The sequence below is a fragment of the Anopheles darlingi genome, chromosome 3 (assembly GCF_943734745.1).
Source record: "Anopheles darlingi chromosome 3, idAnoDarlMG_H_01, whole genome shotgun sequence".
Classification (NCBI taxonomy): domain Eukaryota; kingdom Metazoa; phylum Arthropoda; class Insecta; order Diptera; family Culicidae; genus Anopheles; species Anopheles darlingi.
In genome coordinates this window covers 9,182,961-9,207,910 of record NC_064875.1, presented here as the reverse complement: position 1 = coordinate 9,207,910, position 24,950 = coordinate 9,182,961, and the positions used below count along the sequence as shown (strand labels likewise).

The 24,950-nt window shown below is 50.7% G+C and overlaps 4 protein-coding genes across 5 annotated transcripts in view; 2 read left to right on the top strand and 2 right to left on the bottom strand.

The window, feature by feature from the left end:
- The first annotated feature begins 205 nt into the window (after positions 1 to 205).
- LOC125955235 (putative ATP-dependent RNA helicase SoYb) lies at positions 206 to 7,078 on the top strand. Its single transcript, XM_049686245.1, has 11 exons — positions 206 to 446; positions 507 to 728; positions 797 to 1,061; positions 1,132 to 2,056; positions 2,380 to 2,635; positions 2,720 to 2,899; positions 2,974 to 3,837; positions 3,910 to 4,334; positions 4,401 to 5,231; positions 5,317 to 5,569; positions 5,649 to 7,078. Exons 1-11 carry the CDS (start codon positions 270 to 272, stop codon positions 6,795 to 6,797), a joined length of 5,547 nt encoding a protein of 1,848 aa, XP_049542202.1. The 5' UTR covers positions 206 to 269; the 3' UTR covers positions 6,798 to 7,078.
- Positions 7,061 to 9,713, bottom strand: LOC125955239 (NEDD8 ultimate buster 1). The gene is made up of 4 exons (XM_049686251.1): positions 9,150 to 9,713; positions 8,873 to 9,083; positions 8,553 to 8,795; positions 7,061 to 8,466 (listed from the first exon to the last, which is right to left on the bottom strand). The coding sequence occupies exons 1-4, from the start codon at positions 9,539 to 9,541 to the stop codon at positions 7,399 to 7,401; spliced, it is 1,914 nt and encodes a 637-aa protein (XP_049542208.1). The 5' UTR covers positions 9,542 to 9,713; the 3' UTR covers positions 7,061 to 7,398.
- A 1,027-nt stretch (positions 9,714 to 10,740) lies between these two features.
- Positions 10,741 to 17,128, top strand: LOC125955236 (phospholipid-transporting ATPase ABCA3-like). Its single transcript, XM_049686247.1, has 7 exons — positions 10,741 to 11,199; positions 11,848 to 13,088; positions 13,163 to 14,540; positions 14,614 to 14,926; positions 14,989 to 15,950; positions 16,019 to 16,741; positions 16,809 to 17,128. The coding sequence occupies exons 1-7, from the start codon at positions 10,919 to 10,921 to the stop codon at positions 16,981 to 16,983; spliced, it is 5,073 nt and encodes a 1,690-aa protein (XP_049542204.1). The 5' UTR covers positions 10,741 to 10,918; the 3' UTR covers positions 16,984 to 17,128.
- Positions 17,129 to 17,130: 2 nt separating this feature from the next.
- The window catches only part of LOC125955237 (uncharacterized), a 66,449-nt gene continuing 58,629 nt past the window's right edge, over positions 17,131 to 24,950 (bottom strand). For both annotated transcript variants that reach the window (XM_049686248.1, XM_049686249.1), the window contains one exon: positions 17,131 to 22,137. In XM_049686248.1, coding sequence (XP_049542205.1) covers positions 19,592 to 22,137 — 2,546 coding nt within the window. In that variant the 3' untranslated portion in view covers positions 17,131 to 19,591. The remainder of the gene's footprint in view (positions 22,138 to 24,950) is intronic.

Here is a 24,950-nt window from a genome sequence, read left to right as displayed (position 1 = left end):
CGGTTTTGTCGACAAATCGGGATAATTTCGAATCGGATTTCGGAAATTCTTATAGCGCGGGTAAAGTTTCGTCATTAACGTTAGCTATGATAAAATGATAATTTTAACAAAATAAAATCGTCAAGGAAAAGACCGGAGAAAACCGAACCGATTCACACATGTCATATTTGACGTTTACAAACGCGCTAAAGTTCGGTTCGGGCAGGTCATGGTGGTGGTTTTTCGATTCTCCAGGAATTCCGGAATTTCGTGGTTAGGTCTAGGCAAAAATGAAGAATCAAATCGTTATCACACACTTTGAGAATCCGCACTGTTTTTGGTATAAACAATTTGGCGTGTTCCCGAAGAAGCGCCAGTTTCAGGAGGAACTGGATGATTTTTGCACGCAAGCTTATTTCTCGGCCGGCGGCATCAAAAACACGCGTCACAAGCCGGTATTAAAGGAGGTAAGTGAAGAAGGGGACGAACGAAGAGAATGCTGTTACTAATACCTGGAATTTCTGCAGACCGTCGCAGCGTACGATCCCCTACAGGAAAAATGGTTCCGATGCCGGGTCGACAATATTTCCCACGGGTCAAGGTACGGATTATGGGCGCTCGATGAGGGCATGCCGAAGACGGTGGACGCGCAGTTTGTGCATCCCTTGCCGAAGGAGCTGGCGCTCCGCACCGGTGTCAGCACGGTGTCCCGGGGAGGGGTCGCAAACGTCGTCCCTCTCTTTGAATATGTAAGTATACACGGAGGTGCTCGCACGTGGTATCATATTACTAACCTGATCTTGTTCGCTACCTGCAGATTTATGATCCTCAGGATGATCAGCTGCGTAAAGAGGCGTGCTACACGTGGTGTGAAACCATCTGTAAACTCCTCAAGTCTGTGATCGATGCAGCGCAGCAAACGTTCTTAGAGAATATCACGCCACTCAGTATTGACAACGGAGAGGAGGTCAAATTCGGTAACCTCATATTCCTGAGCCAGAAGCAAGCGACGCTTCATGCGACAGACATTCTGCTGCAGACGGGACGGGTCACAATGCTGGATGCTCCTCTCTTTATGCCATGTAAGTAGTCGCTGCTTTCGCGAGGATCACACGATTGGCCTCTAATATGTTTTTTCCCTTCGTGTTGCAGATGTAGCCACCATACCACCAGCCACAAGCGGTGGCAGCCGCTCGCTGATAGACGAACCTACCGGCCGTAACTCACGTACTACCGGCAGTGAGTGCAACGTCGAAAATGGTTATGGATCCATCCCGATCGGAATGAATGAAGCAGATTTCGAGGATTCGGCAAGCACATTAGGACGACCAAAACTATCTGAACCACGCTCCCACGCGACTGAGCCTCAGAAAGTTTTGGAAAATACAGTACAGGATGCAGCTGATCAATCGCTTTACACTTCGGAAACCTCATCTTTGAGCAAGTCTAAAAGAGCTCCGGAGAATGTGCTGCAGGAAGCAGCGGGACATCCAGTGTCCAGCGACATCCCCATGGCTCCTAGTGCAGTGTTGAAGCTGTTCACGGAACCAAGCCATCGAAGTCCCCATTCCAACGTCCTAAAGGAAATAGCTTCTGGTGATTACAAACAACTGACCGAAATAGTTGTAGACGAGCCAAAGCAAGCCTGCCCAATGGAGGACAATGGCAGCGAAAAAACCCGACCATTACTGTCCCTATTGCAACGGATAAATATGCGCGCCAAGGCGCCAGCAGCAGAGCCAACGATATCGCCATCGGCGGTGGAGAAACCGAACGTCGAAACATCGAAAGCAAATCGTAGTCCCCTAGTCGGCGACACTAAACCATCTCAAACGAGAATGCTTCTTCCTGCCGGTACCAATGCAGTACTGAACGAGCGATCGCAGTCCATGAATGATGGCCGTACCACTCCTCCTACATCGTCCAAGAATGGTCGTCAGAGTAAGGAACGACGAAGTCCACAGAACCAGCGGGACGCTAAAGACGTCCGTAACAATGAGATACACTCAACCAGTGGCGTGACGAGAACGACACGATCGGAGAAAAGATTTGAAAAGATTGTTGAACGAGAGCAATGGTAAGCTACAAGCTTGAAATCCTCCGTGGGGTGTGTTTTACGAATCACCGCGCGAGTATTAACTTCCGTTACGAATGGCATTTAATAATCACTTTTTTTCCTTTTGAATGTTTAAGTTTGAACTTTGTACAACAATGTTACTCAAAATGCATCGGTGTCCAACCGTGCTTCCTCTCCTTATACTGAGAGAGAGATTTCATTTCTTGATCAAGTCAGAAACGGAATAAATTTGGAATTATTTTTGAATTCCGCCTCGAAGACATATGTGTGTCTGCGTTTCCTTTCCACCGTTCTACAGATTGATTCTCTTCTTGTCGTTGTAGCATCTTGTCCCGCTTGCACAGTCATCGTATACTGGTACACGGGAAGCATGTTCCGAAACCGATCGAGAACATCGCGAATGCCCACTTCTGTCCGGAGGTGTACCGCGAGCTGGAACGTATGCGCTTCACCTCCGTCTACCGCCTGGAAGCGTACTCTTGGCCACACATCATGCGCGGCAACTCGCTCATGTGCGTCAGCTCCGGTTCAACTGGTAAAACTTTCGCTTACCTGCCTGCCATCTGCACTCTGAGCAAGGTAAGTGGCCATGAAGATAAATGGTTTTTTCTCCTTTCGCTTGACCCCTCTAACACCCGGTGACTGGCGGTGTATTACTTTTAGATGCAGATCGATGAGAAGCTGGTGCCGGAAGGTGCCGGACCTGTCTGTATAGTGGTAACAGATTCGGCACGTGAAGTACAGCGTGTGGCGTCCTACTGTCGCCGGCTGCTCAATACAGATGTCAACAAACATCTGGCCGTTTACGAGTGTTACGGAATCCGGAATGTGCTAAAGACATGCGTAAGTAAGATTTCTTTTTTGCGTACTCGCTTATGGAAGGCATAACTAAAGCATCGTTGCACGTCTTGCTCCAGAATCTGCTGCTAAATGGTTGTGCCATTCTGGTTACGACGGCCCCTTGCTATCGCCGTGTGTATGAAAGCATGCCGGAATCGTTTGTGCGCAAACGCGTCCAACTGCTTGTGATCGACAATCTAGAGAACATCTCGGTGCACTCGTTGGCCGATCTGCAGCTACTGTGCAAGAACTGTGACAAACCGGATCTGCAGGTCATCGTGGCGACCAGCTACTGGCAGTCGATCCTGGGAGGCTTTCTGCGACGCTACAAAAACATGATCGTGTGCATTGGGGCGTACATTGAGGCTGCCGTTTACGCGAAGGCGCAATTCCAACTACGTCTGCTACCAAGCGGCCGTAAGGGTGGTGAGCTGATCCGGTTTATCGAGCAGCATGATTATCGGTCGCAGCGTACGGTCGTGATAGGGAAGGATGATGAAGATCTGCTGGAGATCGTGCAGGCGGCCCGTCATCGCTCGATCAATCATCTTGTATGCGACGAGCAAACGATCGTCACGCAGCTGGCCGGTTTTGAAGCCTGGGATCACGAGCCGGTCGGAAAAATGTCACTACTGATCGTGTCCGATGCGGCACTCGGCGATTTAAAAGTAGCAAATGCTCAGCATATCATCCACTACTCGCTACCGTACTCGTGGACTCTGTTCACGAGACGATTTGCAACGTCTTTCAACTATTACGATAAGATCTGTAGTTGGACAGAGGGGCAAAACAATCTCGATGAACGCCATCGTCCGTCGTCGCTTGTGATACTCGACGAGGACAGCAACGAGCAACTGCCAAAGTTGATCGAGTTTCTCGAGCTGCATAATTCATTGGATCGGTCCACACCCCTGCATGAAAAACTCTACACCCTGGCACAAGTGTGTGTGACTAAGGTTATCCCTCGTTGCCACCAACTGATCTGCCTCGCTTTTGATTCTTTCTTTCTCCAGAGCTTACGCCATGCGCACGAACAATCGAGGGCGATCGATGGTAGCGCCCTGTACACGCTATGTCCGCGAGTGCTCGAGTTTGCTAGGTGCCGCAGCATTCGTTCCTGTCGTCACCGGCACGTCATAACTCCGGATGATATAACACACAAGCTGCCTACCAGTGGGACAGTAAAGCTGAAAATCTTGAACATTAGCTCACCTTCGCACTACAGTGGACGGATCGAGGCACTCCGCGGTCGGGATGGTGCGTGGCGTGAAGTAAATGACTCAAGCCAGTTCTTCCGTCACGATTTGGCCATGCAGTCGTACTATTCGAATGATAACCTACACGTTTCTTACGGCCGATTAGTTGCCAAAGATCTGTGTGCCATTTTCCTAGATAAAAAGTTCTGGCGTTGCCAGATTCTGCAATTCGAGGAAACTGAGTATGTGTTGCGTACCTGTCGTGGGGTATGAGCTAGGATAATTTCTCTCTTTCTTTTCTTCGACAGGGATCCAATGGCCATCCGACCAGTGCTCTTGAAATTAATCGATTCGGGACGTTTGATAGAGCTAAAGTCTTCATTTTTGTTGCATCTGCCGGAACAGTTCCGTTCGTTGCCGCCACAGACGATTGATATACGTATTGCCGGCATTGTGCCACTCGATAATGAGTCCGACTGGGACAACGTGTCGATTGAGACAATTCGTCGGTGGATTGATGATTTCATGAACGAACCTGGCACTCGCCACTTCGAGGGCAATGTTCAGCTAGCTCTTAAGGACACGATCTGGCTTGATGATCTACGTGGGGTGGAGCAGTTGGGCGTCCCTAAAACGGATGTGACCAGAATACGGTTCAAGGCAAATATCGTCTCGAAGCAGTTTGCCATTGCTGATCGTGCACCGTTTGAGACGCTACGTCAACTCGTTCGGCAGTGTTTGGCGCTGCAGCCCGAAGAGTCGAAAACAAATGATGAAATTGAAAATGATCGTCCAATGAAGGTTCCGATGGCCAATAATTCAGCACCATCACCAACGCCTCTAGCAATAGCGAGTAATGAGGAGATTGAACGTGAGCGAGAGAAGGAAAGTGGTTCCCTTACAACCCTGCAAGATCACGAAATGAAGGTATCACACTTCAGGAAGTCTACAAACAACTCTTCGGTTTCGTGTGATTCGTTTGAAGTGGTGGATCAACCTCATCATCTCACGGAAACCAGCCTAGATAACCAGGGTAGCGATGGTTACATGTTCGCCTTGCTAGAAAAAGGTCAAAGCTACCACGCATCCATCGCTAACTACTACGCTCCGGATAACTTTTATATCTTTCGCACCGACGAGTAGGCATTACTTTATAGAGAACATTTTAGTTCGTTTTCCATCGTCCTTCTAATCTAAATCAATTGCCTTTGCTTTTGTTTTTAGCATCAATGCTACCATGAGAGCGATCGCAAAGTTCACAGATATCAAAAGTAACCTGCAACCGTTGGGATCACCGCGGACTGGGGAGTATTGTTTAGCAGCGGATGGTCCCAATCTGTTCCGGCGAGCGAAGGTCGTGAGTGTCGCACCGGAATATGTTACGGTCTTTTTGCTCGATTTTGGCGGTGAAATGGGGTTCAAGCGTGAAGAATTGTTCCACATCCCGGACTACCTTCTATGTTCTACACCTTTCTGCGTAGGTATCTATGCAAGCGGCAGAAGTTTGTTTTTCCAAGTGTCCTAATCGCTCCCCATTTCTTTTTCTTTTGTTGCAGGCCGTTAAAGCAAAATTTGCAAGTTTGAAACCATTAACGAACGGCGGTTGCTGGACGGAAGATATCAGTAATGCGATCTACGATAAGGTGCTCGAACAGTATCAGGATGCTGGCACGATTTATGCGTTAATTTTGCGGCCCTCCGAAACGGTGGAGAAAGCTAGTTGTTCGGTTGCCGGATTGCACAGTTACGACATGCTGTTGACGAATGATCCGCAGCATCCGTACAGTATTCTCAGTGAGATCGTTCAGCTGGGATTGGGAATGTGCGTTGGTAATCCGCAAGCAGAACTGAACGGTGAGGTGGTGGATGAGTTTGAGGATTCTGGTGATGGCTATGATATGCTACGGGATGATTTAGCTGCCACCGGTGACGATGACGATGGTGACGATGGTCCATTGATCCAGTGTAATTTTACGGAGGAAGAGCTGCGACGCTTTCTGTCTGCACAGTCGCCAGCGGATGGCGATAAATCCTGTACTTATTCTTCACCACGGATCGTAGACATTACGGATGTCCAAAATGATCTTAATCAACGTGCTTCGCCAGCTCCGAGTAGCCGGAGCGGCACCACGGAACCAGTAGTGGCTCTGCGTCGCACTAAGAAACGCAAGGGGCAAGGCGATCAGACTAAACCTGCACGGCCAGTTATAGCATTGCCTAGGCTCACTTGTGACTACCGTTGCCCACAGACAGTCTGGAAGCAAGACGATCACTGGATTGTACTGCAAGTGTCGGCACCGGATGTAACCCGTTACGATCTCAAGGTCGACATAGATGCTGTGCTGCTGCAGTTCGTACAACAGGACGATGGCTATCGCTACCTACTGGCGGCCAATCTGTTCGGTCCCGTCGACCCGCAGCGAACAGAACATTTGATCCGCGGGCTGAAGATCATAGTACGATTGGCTAAGCTTGTGCCGCGCATCAGTTGGCCCACGCTGCTCAATCACACCGGTAAGCTGCCGTGGCTAAGTAATGCGCTAGCCGATGGTGATCGATCTGATTCCGAAAGTATGACAGAGGGCGAGAATCGCTGGAAAAGTGTACAGCGATTCGAGAGCTCGCACCCATCAAGTAGCTGTTCGGAGGAGGAAGACCATGCATCCGGAAATGACGAAGCGATGGAGGATGATATCTTTTACTAAAACACATTGCCATGACATGGACTTTTTCCATTATCCATTAAGTTTTAAGCAAATTAGATCTGAACAATTATTTCATGTCTGTGCCTTGCGCAAAAACCAAACGATAAGATGAATTTAATCATAACCGACGAGAGAATGTCGGCCCTAGAGAGGGAGAGTGATGTCGAACTCGGGTTCCTTCCATAGATTTAAGCCTCACATGAAATTGCGCATTGCCCGAGATAAACACTCATTTCTTTTAATAGAAAATATATATTTAAATGGTTTTGAAAATCTTACAATTCTAGAGAGCCAAATTAGTCGCAACCTTGCGCATTTAACGCAACGATAGCGATGGGGGGACGGGATTAATATTTCGTTGGGTAGATTCCATTCCAATCAGTTTCATAACCATTAAAGACACTTACTGGCAGCAGTAGTTATAAATCTGGCAACCAGCGATGCCGTGCAGGCGGAAGAATTACGTCCACACGAGATGGCACTAAGGTTCGTACTGTTCCCGGGTAGTTGGGACGCTCTTCGGCTAAGCTGCTTGACAGTCGTTTTACGTCCTAATCACTGGAGAGGTTCTTATTTTTGGCAACGATAGGACCAATCGGGGTCACTCCATACCTAGGAGCGCCTTGTACTGCTCCAGCAGTACGGTCTCTTCGGCGAGCGATAGATCGAGATGGTTATCACGTGATTCGCCAATCTCCTTCGAGAAGCTCTTAAACACAATGTCCAGCATTTCCTTTTTGCGACGTTTTTCTTCAGTGCGTGCCTCCGTGCAGGCATCCGTCCGCTTCCCGTGGCTCGACGATGCTTTGCTGGTTGAAGGCGTCGTTTGATGATCCGTGCTTCCAGTAGCCGCTTCAGCTAAGTGGGTAGCCGATTCTGAACCGATCATCTGAAGTGCCTTCGTCAGCCGCTCACTGTACACACTGCCGTCGGACACGTTAGCCACCAAAAATTCGGCCGCCAGATCATACCGATTGGTAGTGGTTTTCAGTGCTACACGGGCCGCCTCTTCCGGGAAACCGAGCGCCATCAGCTGCTCGACATGCTGCTCATCCGGAACGACACAGCGGAGCAGTTTAAGGCGCAGCTCCTTGTTGTTGTTCTGCAGTTCGTTCAGGGCCCCATTGATGTCGTTATCGCTCTCCTTGAGCGCCAACGCGGCCATCTCCTCCGTATAGCCCATCTCCATTAGCACGTCGACAAAGTCGAGTTTAATGCGCCAGTACTGTGGTGTATCGGTGGCGTGGCCGATTCGTTCGTAAAGCTTCAGCTCACGGCGTGACCGTTTGTCGTTCTCCTCCTGTCGCTCGCGTTGCTCGTGGATGTACTCGATCGCACGTTCGATATTGTTCGAGCAAGCGCGCAGTGCGATACGCGACTCCTGTAGCGTATGTCCGCACTCCATCAACCGGCTAAGGCACGCATCGTCGATGCGCAGCGATTGCAGTTCCGTTTCCACCACCCGAAACATGGTGCGTGCATCGTCGCGTTTGTTCTGATGGTAGTACAGGATGGCCTTCAGCAAGTGCAGCCTTACGAGGATCGTTTTCTCGCTCGACTGCTCACCTTTGAGGGCCGCCACGCGTTTCATGTTTTCGCCGTAGCTTTGACGGAACTTTTGCTCGCACAGCTGCAACCTTTCGGCGGCATCCGGCAGTTGGTTCAAGTTCTACAGCGAGAGAGAGAGAGAGAGAGGGAGATAGAGGGATAGGGATTGAAAGAACTTGTAGGATTAAACCATTCTTTCAGGGTTACCTTAAGGCAGAGGTAGCACCAAACGATGTCGAGATTGAGCAGGGCATAGTTATCGACCCCGTTCAGCAGGTCCGAGTTGCAGCCCCGGAAGTCACGGTCCGCCTCGAGCAGCAGCAGCAGTGCTTCTTCGTAGTTGCCAGCAGCTAGTGCTGCCTTTCCCTTCGCGTACAGTGTCAGTGCCACCATCAGACTCTTTTTCTCGTTTTTCGGCAGAAAGATGGGGTTTCCGGATTGATCTTCCAGCTGATCGGTGAGAGTGACGTCTGTTGAATTGATTTATCGAAAACGGTCCAAAGCAAAGCAAACCAACGCTTACGTACGGTCATCATCTTTGCGGTGTCGTTCTCGTTGATCAGCAGCTCGGCATCGGCACGGATCTTGTGCACCCGATCGTACGTGGAGCATTCCAGTTTTGCTTCCTCCACGCTGTGAGCCATCACTAGCGCCAGTACGATCGCTCCATTCGTTACCTTCTGTTCCTCTAGTGTGCGCGTACTATCCACCACTCGTCCACCGCACACTAGTTTGATTCTAGAAAGATGAAAGTGCGATTAATGATGAATCATATGTGCTGTGGACACTCGTCACGGTACTTACTTGCGGGGATCCACCGACAGTCGTTGACCGACCAGCTCGGAAAGGGTAGCACCCGGATCCGTGACCTTGAGCTTCAGATCGAACGACCGGTTGGAACCAGTTTGTGTAGGTGCGCGCAGTTTCACCGTGGCCAGACCCGTCTTCACGAACTCATCCTTGGCCTGTAGCTTCTCGAGGGCGTTCTGTTGCAGCGATCGGAGCACGCTCAGGCACCGATCACGGGGAATCGCCGTCTCCGGACCGAGCGTATCGGCCAGCTTACCCAACTCGTCATCGTTCGGGGTGCGGTCCGCGGTTATGTAGGGTGCTTCCCACAATTTTATGCCCCGCTCGTTCAACAGTACACGAATCTGGATCAGGAAGCCCTCATTTTCCAGCTCGTTGGAAGACATTTTACACTTTTCTGCGTTGACTGGAACGGTGGGGTGGAAAAGAACGATGACTAATCGAGTTTTGCAAAACACGAGCCTTGCGGAGCGTAAATCTTTTTCTGTTTCGATCGTTAGTAGAAGGTTCACATGACGAGAATGAGTTTGGGAATTTTGAACGGATTAAAAAAGAGAAAAAAAGGATTGCAACAAAAAACCAAAACAACAGAATAACAAACCCATGCAGCCACTCGCATGCAATCTTGCACGAAAAAGGAAAATCGATTTTTTTTAAAATGTACGTTTCGCGAGGATTAAAAAGAACTCAGGAATATAATCGGACCGGGACAAGAATCGAAGTGTTTGGTTAGCTGGCTGAGGTGTGGAATAAACCTACTCCTAACGATGATCACTCCAAAACGTCCGGGAACAATCGATTTGAATCTCCCGCCAAAAGGGCAGCGGCAACGATTTGAATCTCCCGCCAAAGTGGGGGACCGTTTCGAAATGTGTCTCCACTCCGCCCGACGAGTCACGGAAGGAGTGGCGCAATCGCAGAAGCATCGCGTAGCTTCCATCGTAAACGGAACGTAGAACGACCGCGATAAGCGATTCCCGCCCGTTCACCATAGCGCTAACACGTGTGCGATGTGAGTTCTGCTCAGAAATGGCCATAATTCGAGGGTCGTGCAACAATTCTACAACCTTCACCATGAAAACGATAGTCGACGACGGGTTTACTTTTTTTTTAATCGAAATCGCCATCAAAGCTTATCAGGTCCACCGGGACTCGCCCTAAACGGTGCGGGCCAAGGGGGCGTTTGGGTTATTTTTTTATCAATTTATCCAGCTCACCGGGTGATAATTTTGATTAACTTGGTTTGGGCAGCCAAAAAGTTTATCAATCTGTACCTGCTCCTCGCTTATCGGTTGATCGGTGACTGGATAAAGCGACTGGATATCTCCATGGGTGCTATGGACGGATAGCGCGACCGATGGCGAAAAGTGCGCTGCTGGCGTAGGTTAGTTAGTTCAAGACTATCGGTGCGATAAGATCATTTTCGCGCGGCCGAAGGTGCCTCTCTCATGTGCCTTCGTGCACCAGCCGGTGTGTGTTTGGTGTCGGAACGGAAGAGACGATCTGCTGCGTTCAATTCGTCGACGTTCGGTGAGAGATTCCCAGTGATCAGTGATCAAAAGTCGACGCCAGGAACGGTGCCATCAATATATAGTGAAGTGATAGTGTTGCCCAGGTTGTTGGGGAGAGAGGTTTTGGTCAGTGTCAGTGTCATACTACCACCGCAACCGAGTTTACAACCGAGGGCACACTGTCAGGACCAAAAATCGTAAACTACCTATCCGTAAGCAACGTTATCGTAAGGTGCTAATACTGATCCAAAAATGGTCGCCCCAACTGCGCAGTCAACGGCTACGAATGCCGCCACCAGTGCACCGGCTCTACCGCAACCGACCGGTACATCCGGTTTTGGCATGTTCCGGTTGCTTCTGTGGAAAAACTTCCTGCTTCACTGGAGGAACAAATTTTCCAGTCTAGTCGAGATCTTCATTCCACCCCTGTTCATGTTACTAATGGTGGGGCTACGCAGTTTAACGGAAATAGAAACCGTCCCACATGTGTCCGTCTACCAGCCGCTCGATATCACCGACTTTGCTGCTATCAGGTAAGGGATTAGTAGTCAGCGGTAGGTTTTGGGGTGGGAAGAGATATCAACTGCCAGCAGACTTGAGGAATTTAGGTTTCCCAGTTTCTCCGTCCACCCGGTAGTCGATTGTTTTGCGTTTATCGTAATGAAAGTGTCACGTCACCGATTAGTGGCGAGAACTGCGGTTCGCGCCTGACACACACCGAACTAGATAACAGAGGGATAAAAAGGCTTTCTATTGTTATGCGAGTCGATCGGTTTCGTTGTTGTGCAGGATGAGTAAGACACCCTGAACTTGTCATCATGTCATCGATTCGGTTTCACCATCTTGCTTCATTGACTATCTTTATGGTATCTGCTCCGAGGATGGAATGGGTGGAATGGGTGGAATGGGTAGTTGTGGGTGAACTAACGAAACCTCTGTTCTTGCTTCGAACAAGTTCAAGCACTTGAGCCAGTCTAATGGGGCTACAAATATGGGCTCGAAGGGCACTTGAAACGCGAGAAACGGAAAGTGGGAATCCATTGTCTCGATCCATCTCGCGGGTTCGACCTGTTCGACAGGAATGAAGGAATGCCTGGGTTAAGGTTTATGTCTTTTCGTAGCCCCAGCTTTTAGCACACGTGTCCGTAGTAATTGTGTGTTTTCATGTTATCGCTTTCCAGAGGAAACCTGTCGATACCGTTCCAAGATACGATCGCTTACTCACCGGATGGACCGGCGTTGCGCCGGCTCATGGAACCGATCGGTCGGTGGACCGACATGAACGTGCGCGCCTTCGGAAATGGGACGGCTCTGCAGAACTTTTTGCTCGTAAGCAACGCATTCGCCGGGATCGAGTTCGATATTCGGTTGAACCGATCGGTCACGCTACCCCAGCAGCTGTCCTATCGAATGCGGTTCCCGGGAGAACAGCGAGCTCAGTTCGTCGTGGGTCATAGCTGGCAAACGGACCGTCGTTGGGGCGGTCGAGCTGATGGCGGTGCACGGTTCTCCGAGGACAGTGATGGTGGACCATCGCCCGGTTACTTCCGTGAAGGTTTCCTCAGTCTGCAGCATTTCATCTTTAAGGCGTATGCGGAGCAGCTGAAGGTGATCAACGAACCGGTGCCCGATGTGTACCTGCAGCGCTTTCCCTATCCACCGTTCCGCGAGGATAGCTTCCCGGCCAGTTTGACCACCTTTCTGCCGATCTCGGTTATGCTGGCGTTCATCTATCCATGCATTAGCATCGTGAAGAACATTCTGTTCGAGAAGGAGAAGCAGATCAAGGAGGCGATGAAGATTATGGGACTGCGGAACTGGGTACTGTGGAGCTCGTGGTTCGTCAAGTGTTTCATCTTTACGCAGATCTCGATCGGGCTGGTGGTGCTGTTCCTTAAGGTGCCCTGGTACTCGACGCCTTACGTATCCGTGCTTACGTATTCCGACTGGGGTGTGATCTGGCTGATCTTCGCCATCTACGGTATCGCGATCATTACCTTTTCCTTCATGCTGAGCACACTGTTCTCGAAGGCCAATTCGGGTGGTGCGGTGGCGGCCATCATTTGGTTCCTAGCCTTTGCCCCGTACATCATCATGGTGCAGGATTATCGGAATCTGACGGTTTCGCAGAAGCTTGGTGCTTCGCTGTTGCTCAACTCGGCGATTGGATTCGCGATGCGCTTGGTCGGTGCATACGAGGGTACAACGACCGGTGTCCAGTGGTCGACGCTGTTCCATGATAGTGAAATCGATGATATTAATATCGGACAGCTGCTGCTGATGCTGCTCGGTGATGCAGCGATCTACATGTTGATTGCGCTCTACATCGAGCAGGTGTTCCCGGGAGACTTTGGGCTAGCGCAGCCCTGGTACTTCCCCGTGACGAAACGTTTCTGGTGTGGCGAGCGGCCAGTATCGGGTGGTAAGTTTGGGGCAGACAGTGCCCCCAGTGGTCCTTGCTTCAAATGGTATATCTAATTGATTTCCTCATTCCAGAACCAATCAAAGCGCCGGACGGCTCAAAAGCGCATGAACACATCGAAGCCGAACCGAAGGGCCGTGTACCACGGATTCGTATCCAGCAACTGCGGAAGGTGTATTCCAACAAGAAGGTGGCCGTCGAAGATCTTACGTTTAATATGTTTGAGGGACAAATTACAGCCCTACTTGGTCACAATGGGGCAGGAAAGACGACGACCATGTCCATGCTGACCGGTATGAAACGCCCGAGCTCCGGTACGGCCATTATCTGGGGCCATGACATCCGGACCGAGATGCGGCAAGTGCGTTCATCGCTCGGTTACTGTCCACAGCACAACATTCTCTTCGATTCGCTCACGGTGTGGGAACATCTTTACTTCTACGGTCGGTTGAAGGGGCTATCGAAGGCACAGGTCGGGCATGAGATAGAGCGTTACATCGATGCGCTCGAACTGCGCGATAAAACGAACGTCCGATCCTCTAGTCTGTCCGGTGGTATGAAGCGTAAGCTGTGCGTTGGCATTGCCCTGTGTGCCGGATCGAAGGTGGTGCTTTGTGATGAGCCAACATCGGGTATGGATCCGGCTGCACGGCGAGCCCTTTGGGATTTGCTGATCGCGGAGAAGGCACGCCGTACGATGATCCTGTCGACGCACTTTATGGACGAGGCGGATATGCTGGGCGATCGTATAGCGATCATGGCCGAGGGCAAGCTAAAGGCCGTCGGTTCTTCGTTTTACTTGAAGAAAAAGTTCGGTGTCGGTTATCGGTTGATCTGCGTGAAGCAACCGGACTGCAACGTCGAGCGCGTGACGGAACTGCTGCGTAAGCACATCCCTTTCATACAGGTCGAGTCGAATGTGGGCTCGGAGTTGTCCTATTTGCTGCAGGAGGAACATGCCCGGGGATTCCAGATGCTGCTCGAGGATCTCGAGGACTATGGCGAGGAGCTAAAGATCGGAGACTTTGGCATTTCGCTCACCACGCTAGAGGAAGTGTTCATGAAGGTGGGCTCGGATAGCTCGCACACTACCACCGGACCGCAGCCCGACGAGGCCAGCCTACATAGTATGCAGTCGTGCAGTACCGGTACGGACGTGGAATCGCAATCCACAATTGATGATTACGAACTGCACGAAGGTTTTAAGCTGTTCCGCTACCAGCTGTGGGCCCTGTTTCTGAAGAAGATCTACCAAACGTATCGCAATTGGTTCCTGTTGGTCGTGCAGATTCTAATTCCGGTGCTGTTTGTTGCGGTCACGATTGCCGTCGTGCGGAATTGGGGCGGCTCGGGCAATATGCCGCCATTGACGATCAACTTGCGCAACTTCAATCCCTCCACGACACTCATCCAGCGTGATGTCGAGGGTGAAATGGGTTCGACGGAAGAAGTGTAAGCATCATTTGGTGGTCTCCTACAACGAAAATGAGAGGGTCTTAGTTTACGGTTTGTTTCTGCTTTACAGCGTACTACGTAATTACATGAACCTGTTTCGCCAGATACCAAACGGTGTCCTGACGACGTTCGTCGAATGGATGGAGGATACTTTCCTGTACTTTATCGAACAACGAGGTCTGCTGTTCGCCAACCGCCAGGTGATCATCGGTGCCGGTATTACGACGGACAATCTGACGGCCTGGTTTAACAATGAGGCACTCCATTCGCCAACGGTATCGCTGATGATGATGCACAATGCACTGTTGCGTACCTTTATGAACTCATCCAATGCCAGTATCTCGCTGATGAACCATCCGCTCCCGTACACCGATGAGACGCGGGTAAGAGGGCAAAGCTCTACGGTTCTAATTGGCAGTCATCTAACTGGATCCGTTTCTTGTAGCTTCAACTAATGCGCACCTTCAACAATTTGGGCTTCCAACTGGCTTACTACACCGGGTTCGCGATGTCCTTCGTGGTTGGCTTCTTCGTCATCTTCTACATTCGTGAGCGTGTGACAAAAGCGAAATTGCTGCAGCTGGTGAGCGGAGTGCACCGGTTAACGTACTGGTTCACCGGGTTTATTTGGGACTACCTGACGTATGCCTTCGTTTGCCTGTTTATCATCACCACGGTAGCGATTTTCCAGGAGCCCGGATTTAGCACCGCCGGTGAGATCTTCCGACTGTACTCTGTCTTCCTGTTCGTCGGTGTACCGGCACTTCCACTAACCTACATTGTCACGCTGTACTACAACGTGGCACCGGCGGCTTTCATAAGAATTAGCGTCGCTTACATCGTCACTGGAACGGCGCTGTTCATTTTCGTGTATCTGTTGGGTACGGATATGTTTGACCTGGAGGAATTGTCTGATATACTCTCGAACGTGTTCCTCATCTTCCCGCACTTTGTGCTGTGCGATGCAATCGTCAATCTGAGCCACATGTCGGTGACGATGGACACGTGCAATGCTGTTCGGCCACCGGGTATTCAACCGCTACCGATCTGCGAAGAAAAACTGTATTACTATCAGTGGGATCGGCCCGGTATAGGACGCCATCTGCTGTACAGTCTCGTGATGACGGTCGTCTACTTTGTGCTACTGTTCCTGCTCGACTTCAAGGTGTTGAAGCGGATTGTGCAGAAGCTGCGCGAGTGGTACCATCGGAAGCATTTCCAGGCGGAGGTAGCAGCGAACGCTACCAAAGAGGCTACCGAGTTGGATTCGGATGTGCGAAAGGAGAAGGAAAGGATCGGTACGATGGCGCAAGAGGAGCGCTACCGTACCAATCTCGTCGTGCAGGGAATGACGAAGTACTATGGTCGTTTCATGGCTGTTAATCAGCTCAGTCTGGGTATTAATAGGTAAGTCGTAACTTGTTGACCATCGTCAAGCCTGTTGTCTAAAATCTCGCCACCTCCGTATTTTACAGCAATGAATGCTTTGGGTTGCTGGGAGCTAATGGTGCTGGCAAGACGACCACCTTCAAGATGCTGTCCGGCGACGAATCGATATCGTTTGGTGATGCCTGGATCAGGGGCTACAGTCTGAAGAGTGAACTCAAGAAGGTACACCAGCACATCGGCTACTGCCCGCAGTTTGATGCGTTGATCGAGGATCTTACAGGTCGCGAAACGCTCAAGCTGTTCTCGTTACTGCGCGGTGTTCCCCGGGCAAACATCCCTTTGGTAAGCCTCTATTTGGCACGTGAATTTGGCTTTGAGAAGCACCTCGACAAACAAGTGAAGGCGTACAGTGGGGGCAACAAGCGTAAGCTCAGTACGGCTCTAGCTATGCTCGGTAACCCGTCGGTGGTTTATCTGGACGAACCGACATCCGGTATGGATCCGGGTGCGAAGCGGAACCTCTGGAACGGTGTCTGCCGTGTGCGTGACAGTGGCAAAACGATCGTGCTCACCTCGCATAGCATGGAGGAGTGTGAAGCGCTCTGTACACGGCTAGCCATCATGGTGAATGGGGAGTTCAAGTGCCTCGGTTCGACCCAGCATCTGAAGAACAAGTTCTCGCAAGGTTTTGTCCTGACAATCAAGGCGAAGCGATCGGATTCGTCAGAAAAAGCCAAAGATAATGACATGATCGATCTGCAGAACATTAAGGATCACATTGCAACACAGTTCCCCGACTCTACTCTGAAGTAAGCTCACTCAGCGCCGTGACCAGTGGACTTTTGTTATAATTCTCTTTTGTTCCGAACGTTTCAGGGAGGAATACCAAGACCTGCTGACGTACTACATACGCGCTGCTAACATGAAATGGTCCCAGATTTTCGGCATCATGGAACGGGCAAAGCAATGGCTCAACATCGAGGACTACTCCATCGGCCAGACCAGCCTGGAGCAGGTGTTTCTTGCATTTACGAAATACCAACGGGAATAGAAGAGCAGAAACCAGTGATCACCTAAATCGTGTGCTCGAATCGTTAAGCCAAATCTTAATATTATTTATTGTTACCAAACTGACGGAATCCCCTGAGTATCAACCTCTAAAGAGAGGTTACGACAAAGGACGACGTGCCGTATACCTACCATTAGTCTTTAAGTTTAGTGTTGCATCGTGATGGTCATCATGTGGAGTGGAGAACTGACACAGGAAGCAGGAATAAAACATCAAACTACTTTCTTCTTTTCATCGATTTTTGTTTTCTTTCTTTCTGCACTAACCCTGCTAGTACGCTAGTAGATCGAAAGAGAATGATTCGGATACAGTTGTCCAACGGCCAGCCATTTGTCAAGTCCCTAGTGTACCGTATCGTACGCTTTCTCTGTTATAGAACATCCAAGAACATAGACATTTATTGACGTAGTGACGTGGTGAAGGTGCTATCGCATCGCAAATGTGTCCCACTAGAAACGAGCTTGTACGATCCGGATACGAAAAAGCGATATCGAGCGGCTAACCGAGCAACACATTTGTTAGTGCACATTGACTGGGTCGGAGGCGGTCACGCTATTTACCTTATACAGCTACACTTTCGTACAACATCTACCAAAAACCGTCCGGTTATTACGGGCCGGCTGGGCTTATAGTGATCTACACTGGATGCTGAACGGATTGCAATACTTTCATCAAGGTACCAATTCTACTGATGCAATAGAGACAATACGGATTCGGATTCCAGACCAGAGCGCTGGGTAGACACTATGTACAATGCTAGCTAGCTCCGCTATAACGGTAAGTAAAACACACGCGCACACACAGTACTACACCAGTACAACATAGACGGATATCTATCGTCTACAGAACAGCATCAGCGTGCACCGCGTGATGCCAAGGTAATATGACAATATCAATTTTTCTTTTGTTAAACATACACATGTACATATATATTTGGCACATACACACTCCGACATACTGCCCATTGCTGCCCGGGCCGCGAAAGCGCGATCAGCTTCGATGTTAGCTTCTGGGCGGAGCAGTCTCTCAGGCTTGTAAGTAACGAACGTTCGTTGCATCAAACGAGACACGCGTGTCAGCGCCTGGGGCTAAGTAGCTTAAACGGAAGGGTACACACTACGCGATAGTGTGCCCGTACCCTTGTGTGCGTACCAGTTCATCTTCTAATGATCGGTCTAGAAAAGAGGACCTACTAAACCGCTAAACACTAAACTCTACACAACACAAACTCATCCATTCCATAATACAATACCGTGGCTATATATATATACAATTGAAAAATCCGGAAGCAGAGGATTACAGAACGCAAGGTACTTGGATGTTGGATACCCCTAGAAGACATTTGTTAAAAGCTTTATCCTATCCATTAAAATAATTTGAGTTGTTTGTGCGTGTTATTTGCTTCTTCTTCTTCTTCTTCTACCTCTTCCGAGCGTCTGAGAGTATGTGTCTCGCTAGGGTGCATACTAGGACTGGGGTGTTTCTAAGTATTCTAAGTATGTATGAGGATATTATAGACAATACTTGTTTGCATCGGCTTCCTCACTATTAGCGTGCACTAGTACTACTGTCGGTACACGCGGACATCTTGCTTTACCTCCCCCTCGCATTTCCCTGCTAAGCTACTCTACTGTACATTGCGGTCACTTTGGACTTCACCCAGAGACGGACCCCCCCCTGAGAACCGGTCGAATGGAAGGAAGAGGTGGAAATCGTGGACAGGATTGTGGTATTGTAGCGATCAGCTCAGAAAGATTAGTATTTTACTAGGAAAATACTTCTTTCGCATCATCGCGCGCATAAGTAGAGCACAGGGTAGCGGGGAACAACATAAATTCGAAAACATAAAATCGAACGACATAAAATAACCGAACCGATAGGTGGGTGGTCAGTACAGATTTCTTACAAAAAACGAAATAAGAAAGTGAACTTTGCAAATCAATATCACAGATTGTCTAATGATGATGCCTATTGCACGCTAGGCACACGGTGCAGTGTTAAAGGGGAGAGCGGGGAGAGCTGGGAAAGGAAGGAAATGGCCGATAGGCGTGCGGCAGGGAGGCTCTAGTGTCTCACGGGTGAAGTCTTGCGTCTGCGAAATGCTGTTGCTGCTCTCTCATTCTCACGGTGATGTAGATGTGATGCGAACCGAACACCGAAGCGAAAAGGTTCAAACGCGACTGACGCGACGAACCGATCAGCGGTTAGATCTATCGTAGCAATAACTTACAAACACACAACAGCAGCTGGATTACGCTGGACCCTCTCTCATGCTCTCGTCTCTTCATCTCTTTACGCCCTCTATCATCTAAGGTCAATGTCAAGGGTTAAGGTACGTTTTACACAAAACGCTCCGCTCCGCAGTGGTAGACATGGACATCATCATCTCCGTCATTATGTATTAATACTTAAAGCTGGACTTGTGTGTATAGCCTGCTGTTTGGACTTTGGTTAAGATTTTTGGGGCTTCCTGACAGCGCAGCGGCAACTCCGTGATAGCCCCTCACCCCCGTCCTATCCGCTCGAAAAGGATGAAGGATAGGGAGTGCGCTACAGGATCTGCATCGGCGAGGATCCGCGCGCTGGTGGCTTAACTCTGATGCTGGTTAAGCTGTCGTGCGTTCATCACCTTATACACCTCCTGGGCGGACACTTCTTTGTAGAAGTTTTCGCTCGGACTCTTCGAGTTGCCTCTGGCCGAAGCGACCGGATGTGAAGCGGATGATCCTACGGGCGAGGGAAGATGATTGCTGCTGCCAAAGTGCTGCTGTTGGTGTTGCTGCTGCTGCTGGTAATTGTTGGTCGAGCGCCAACGATTGTTGGTCGTCGGTTCGGTGTTGCTCGTGGAGGGCTGTGCCGCGTTGTCACGCACCAGTGGCATGCGGGACCAGAAGCGCAACAGCATGGGCTTGTTGCCGGCTTGATCGACCTCCCAGCCCGACGGAAGCCACCAGAAGGCCGGCCGTTGCGTTGTGCTGTCGGTCGCCGATTTCTTTGGGAAGATGTCCGGCAGCCGGTTACCAGTGGGCGTGTACCGGTTGGTGGCCGTACCCGGGAAACGAACGCCACTGTTACTGCTTGCCGCTCCGCTCAGCTCCGGTTCCTCGTCGGTGCGCGATGGGAAGCGGATACGGGTGGTAGCGCCCGCCAGCTGTTGCTCCTGTTGCTGCTGCAGCCGACGCTTCTCGGCGACGATTTCGTTGATTTTGCGCAACTGTTCCATGTACCGCTCGTGGTTGTCCGGTACCGTCGGAATCGGTTTGATCTCCAAGGGAAGGTGGCCCGTGGTGGAGGTGGAGGCGCTGGTGCTACCTTCAAGTTCCGTTGTCGTCGATGGAGCAACGCTCGTTGTCGAAGGTTGATGGTTGATTTCCTGTTTCATTGTATCATTGCGCTCCTCCCCCCCAGGGGGCTTCTCGGTCCACCGTTCGAATGCCGGTGTCGTCGTTTCGGGAGTAGCACGTGTTGTGCGATCCTGCTGGACGTAGCTGGCGGGTGTGAGTTTTGCCGGAATCGAAGATCCTCCCCTGTACCCGAGATCCCAGCTTCCCCGGATGGGCGTTATTATCTGCACCGGAGGCCTAGTTGAACCGGCAGGAACGCCCGATGTACGACGGACCGGAGGGGAAATAGTCACGGGAATCGGTTTGGCCGTACTCGCGGCTGCCAGTCCAATGACAGCCGTCGGTTGTTCACTCGGTTCCGTCTCGGATGTGGGCACCGTGTCCGTGTCCATCATATCCGATACGTCCGTCGTCAATGGTTCGATTGTTGAAACCGTTGAGCTGTGGTTGGTATCCAGCAGTAGCGATTCCTCCGCCAGTTCCAGCTTCAGCTCTTCGATGCTCGCTTCCTCTTCCTCCTGTTCGGTTGTGGTCGGTTCGGTCGTACTGACCCCGTTCACTGTACTGCTAGGATCGTCTTCTGGATCCGTTTGTCCAGCGCTCATCGTTGTACTGCTGGCCACAGTAGACTCACTATCAGCCGTGTCACCATCCCGATCAGTTGGTGTACCGGGCTCAGCATCCAGCTCAGTGGTTGTAGACTCCGCCGTAGTGCTGGTGCTGCTACTTCCACCACCATTGCCATCGGTTGACGCCGCAACATCCGGTGTAGTGGACGAAACAAAAATGCTCTGCACCACCGTACGATTGTTACCATCCAGCTCGATCTGACCGGCGAGTGTTCCGTTGGGGAGACTTTCGAATGCGAGAAAGGAGATGTCGGGTTGACTTTCGGCACCATCGCGATCGGATCCAGTGGTGGTGGCCGAGGTACTGGTGCTTGCGTCGGTTGAGCTGGGCCCTGCTGGCCTGACCGGACCACCGGTGGCAGCAGTGGTCGCAAGAAAGGGCTTCTCTGACGGTGCATCCACTGAGACGGTCGTGATTTTCGCCTTATCCTGATCGACGGTGGCCACATCAACCATCGCACTATCGTAGTAGCTTGGACCGAGATTATCCTGGTAGGTTAGCTTCGGTACCGATGGTGGCGGCATCTCCGGTGGTAAATCGATACTCAGCGGTAGATTCACCTGGAACGGTCCGGTCGAATCGTAATCGTAATCATAATCATCCTCGCCTGTCCCACCACCCTGGCTACCACTGTCCCCGTTGTGCTGGGCGAACAGACTCTGCAGTTTCGTCACGAGAATGTCGGCCGTGTTGATGCTCACGACCTGGATGCACTTGCCATTGTAGTCGACCTTGTAATCGGGCGGGCAGGCCGATGTGTTGTAGCTGTTCAGGAAGGGTGTGATGAAGATGGACTTGGGAGTGATTTTCTTCGTCTTTCCACCGATCGGTAGGGCTGGCGCACGGCTGTTATCCTCCGACAGCCAGGCCGCTTCCCACGTGAGATGGTCCGGATTGTTGTCGAGTGGTTTCGACGTAATCGGTAGCCCGGCTGCCAGTGGCACGAGCAGCAGTAGCAAGCAGCAACAGCACAGCACACCGCACAGGTGCACCGTGGCCATTCTATGCGTTTTCATCGTAGTCGGCGTCGTCATCTTCATCAGCATCATCATCATCATCGATGGTGGAGTCGTTCTGGTCGTTGCGTTCGACTGTTTGACTGTTGTTGACGTTCGTTTTGCAGCGGAACCGTAACCGCTAGTGCATGGTTCGCTCAGGCAATCTATCAGGGGAAAGAGAGAAGGAATAACGAACGATATAGTGATGTTGGCAGACATTGGCATGGCATGAAGTTTTGCGTCAGTGGGAATGTGCGCCTCAGTCACGGTTCCCGTCACGGCGGCACGGTTCAACATCCAGTCAATCCATAGAATTGCACTCGAGTGTGAATGTCTGCAAAGGGAGAGGGGGTCGGCGCTTCTGGTTGAGCAAGCATATGAGTCTCGCCCCTCTCTCTCTCTAGACTAATTAGACTTTTGATAAATCGTCTGATCCCGGTGGCTGTGGCCAACGTGGCGCACTATCGAGATCTTAATTTTTTCCCAAAATTTGAATACCAATTCGGTTTTCCACTTTATCCGTCGTTCATCTCGTCAGTCGTAAGTCCCATAATTCATCACCATTCGCATGCCGCATAGGACCGCGGTGCAATGGTCCAGGATATGGTCGCTTTTATCCCCGTGTTCCGGCGTTCACAGCGCGTCGCTCCCCGCGGTTTCACCGGAACGACATCCCGAGCAGCCATCGTAAACTCTACTCAACCGTAACAAAGTCATCGAGTCCTCCCCTCCCCCGGGGAGATCGTGCCGGAAACTGCCGGTGGTGGTGGCGACGCAGTTTCCATTCCAATGGTTTATCGCTGAACGGATTATGGATATTGGGAATGGGCGAACCCTCGATACCGAATGCCGATGGCGCGTTCCCGATGGATGTCATGAGCCAAGTGAAAGAGAAAAAATGGAAGCACGAAACTGCCGCCGTTCATGCCGTTCCCAAAGCATAAACCCGCTGAACGTGGAGCACATAAAATTGTAATCGAGCGAGCGAGTTTGTGATCCGGATTGTTGGTCTGTTTGAAGTGCAGCAGCAGCAACGCAACAGCATGCGTTGGAGACAACGACGGTGATGTTGTGACTGCCGCATGCATAGCAATGAGTAGGCTGTTTGCCAGGCAGATCCACCGCCCAAAGGGGACACTTTTGCGTGCGTGTGATCGATTTCTAAACCCACATAAACCTCCAGAGATGCCTCGGTGGAACCACTTTTCACTTTACAAACAGTGTTTCCCATGCTAGGGTTTTTTAATTCAAATTTCTTCTTTCCCAACGAAATATTTTAACGATTTCCTTCAAAAAGGCAACTCCGTTTGGTCGGTCTGCAACGATCAAGCCAAACGTTAGAGCTCCAGGGCGTTCGAAGTTTGAAGTTCGCGAAAGTGTTCTTTCCTGGGTTGGGCGATCCTAGGCGAGGAAAAGCGGTCTGACCAGTGTGATGTGTGGTCAGCGTGCGTATAGCAGCTGAACCTGCTCCAAGGCACTCCCATGCTGTTACGCAGCCCATCATGCCAGTCAGGAATAGAGTGCGAGAGAAAGAGAGAGAGAGAGCGACCCCCCCGCGAGAAGATGTTTGTGGGTCAGAAAGTGTAAGTTTCCGTTCCCGGTTCTCCTCCCCCCCGGGGGAGTGATCGGTTATCCAGCGTTCGGTTTTTCAGGTCCAGGTCCCGGTCAATCCGGCCTAGTCACATTCGATTTCGTTTGCCTGCCTAGCGGTTAGACCGTCGGTCCGTTGGTCGCTCGGTCGCTTGAAGAGGCACTTCTAATGTGAAGCCTTGCGAGTGAAGACGAAGATCGATGGAAGTAGTCCCTGGTGTCCCTAGAGGCCAGCGCACTCGCCAGTGGTCCCTAGGGCGTGTGTGAGTACGGTGTGGTTTCGGACAGGTTTAGCAATAAATCATCTTTACTTTCAGCGAATCGCGAAAAAATCTCAAACAGACAGAGAGAGAGCGAGAAAGAGAGAGCGAGCTAGCGAGTGGCGGCCAGTGGTCATCTTCCCAAAGATTTCGCTTTCTTTACTTTCTTCTCGAGCCTCGAGCGTGGCGGGCTTTCGTCTTTGAAGATCGCTGTGCGATAGATCGCCACGTTCTGTAGAAAGTTCGCCAGCTGGGAATATGCCTTTTGGGGGGAATCGCCTAAGGGAGTACCCTTATTTGCAAATGCTTTGTCTCTCTTCGCCTTGCCATCCCAATTATTTGGGACATAACACTGTGGGGTCGCACCGGTTGAACGATTGCGATGCTTGAAAAGTTTTTAAATGTCAGGATTCCATTCCAATCGTTCAGAATTGATTAAGATAGGAACGATGAGGATTCCGATTTATTGGCAGGCATTGGAATGGTGATTGCGAGATTGACTGGCTGCGGTCATAAAATGTTCATGGGAAAGCACTTGAGGCACCCAGCAATCGATCGGTTCCACATCGGAACCGATCGGCCGATGCGCAGTGCAGAGGTCCATCTGGTCACACTCTGAGTGAGCTGCGCAAAAAACAAAAAAAAAACCGCAACCGTGGCAACATCTTGATCTCTGAAGACGGTTTGGTGCTGGCAGCACCTCGAGTGGTTAATCTGTCTGTGTTAAGCTTGCCAATTGTGGCCCGTTTTGAAGAGCGGGGTTGCTACTTGTGAAGACGATGCGAATTGTAATCGTGCAGCGCTTGGCGCTCAGGGTCACCATAATGCTCGGTCGCGGCGCGCCACTCGAGTGGCATTTTATGGTAAAACGTTTTGAATGTTCGCCCCGGACATCATGCTCCAACGGTGGTGCGGATGTGTGTTGCCGATGGAAATTGCCGAATGAAATTAAACGAATCCGAGGTCCTTGGGAGGCGACGCGTTTCGACGACCTCCGGGATACGGGGGTCGCAAAAATATTTTAAAAAAACCGAACGAACAATTTTCAAACCAACTGAGGTCAGTGCTGAGGGATACTTGCAACTGGGAACCCCCGACTGTTTGCTCAAGCTAATGATGTTTGAGGA

Bases quoted from the DNA above. Each gene is read 5' to 3' on its own strand.
- LOC125955239 (XM_049686251.1), bottom strand. From the start codon at position 9,541: ATGTCTTCCAACGAGCTGGAAAATGAGGGCTTCCTGATCCAGATTCGT. The intron at 9,084-9,149 runs GTAAGTACCGTG...TCATCTTTCTAG, and splicing joins CTGTCGGTGGATCCCCGCAA to AATCAAACTAGTGTGCGGTG. The intron at 8,796-8,872 runs GTACGTAAGCGT...CTCACCGATCAG, and splicing joins ACACCGCAAAGATGATGACC to CTGGAAGATCAATCCGGAAA.
- LOC125955236 (XM_049686247.1), top strand. From the start codon at position 10,919: ATGGTCGCCCCAACTGCGCAGTCAACGGCTACGAATGCCGCCACCAGT. The intron at 13,089-13,162 runs GTAAGTTTGGGG...TCCTCATTCCAG, and splicing joins CGAGCGGCCAGTATCGGGTG to AACCAATCAAAGCGCCGGAC. The intron at 15,951-16,018 runs GTAAGTCGTAAC...CGTATTTTACAG, and splicing joins CTCAGTCTGGGTATTAATAG to CAATGAATGCTTTGGGTTGC.
- LOC125955235 (XM_049686245.1), top strand. From the start codon at position 270: ATGAAGAATCAAATCGTTATCACACACTTTGAGAATCCGCACTGTTTT. The intron at 729-796 runs GTAAGTATACAC...CGCTACCTGCAG, and splicing joins TCGTCCCTCTCTTTGAATAT to ATTTATGATCCTCAGGATGA. The intron at 2,057-2,379 runs GTAAGCTACAAG...TTGTCGTTGTAG, and splicing joins ATTGTTGAACGAGAGCAATG to CATCTTGTCCCGCTTGCACA.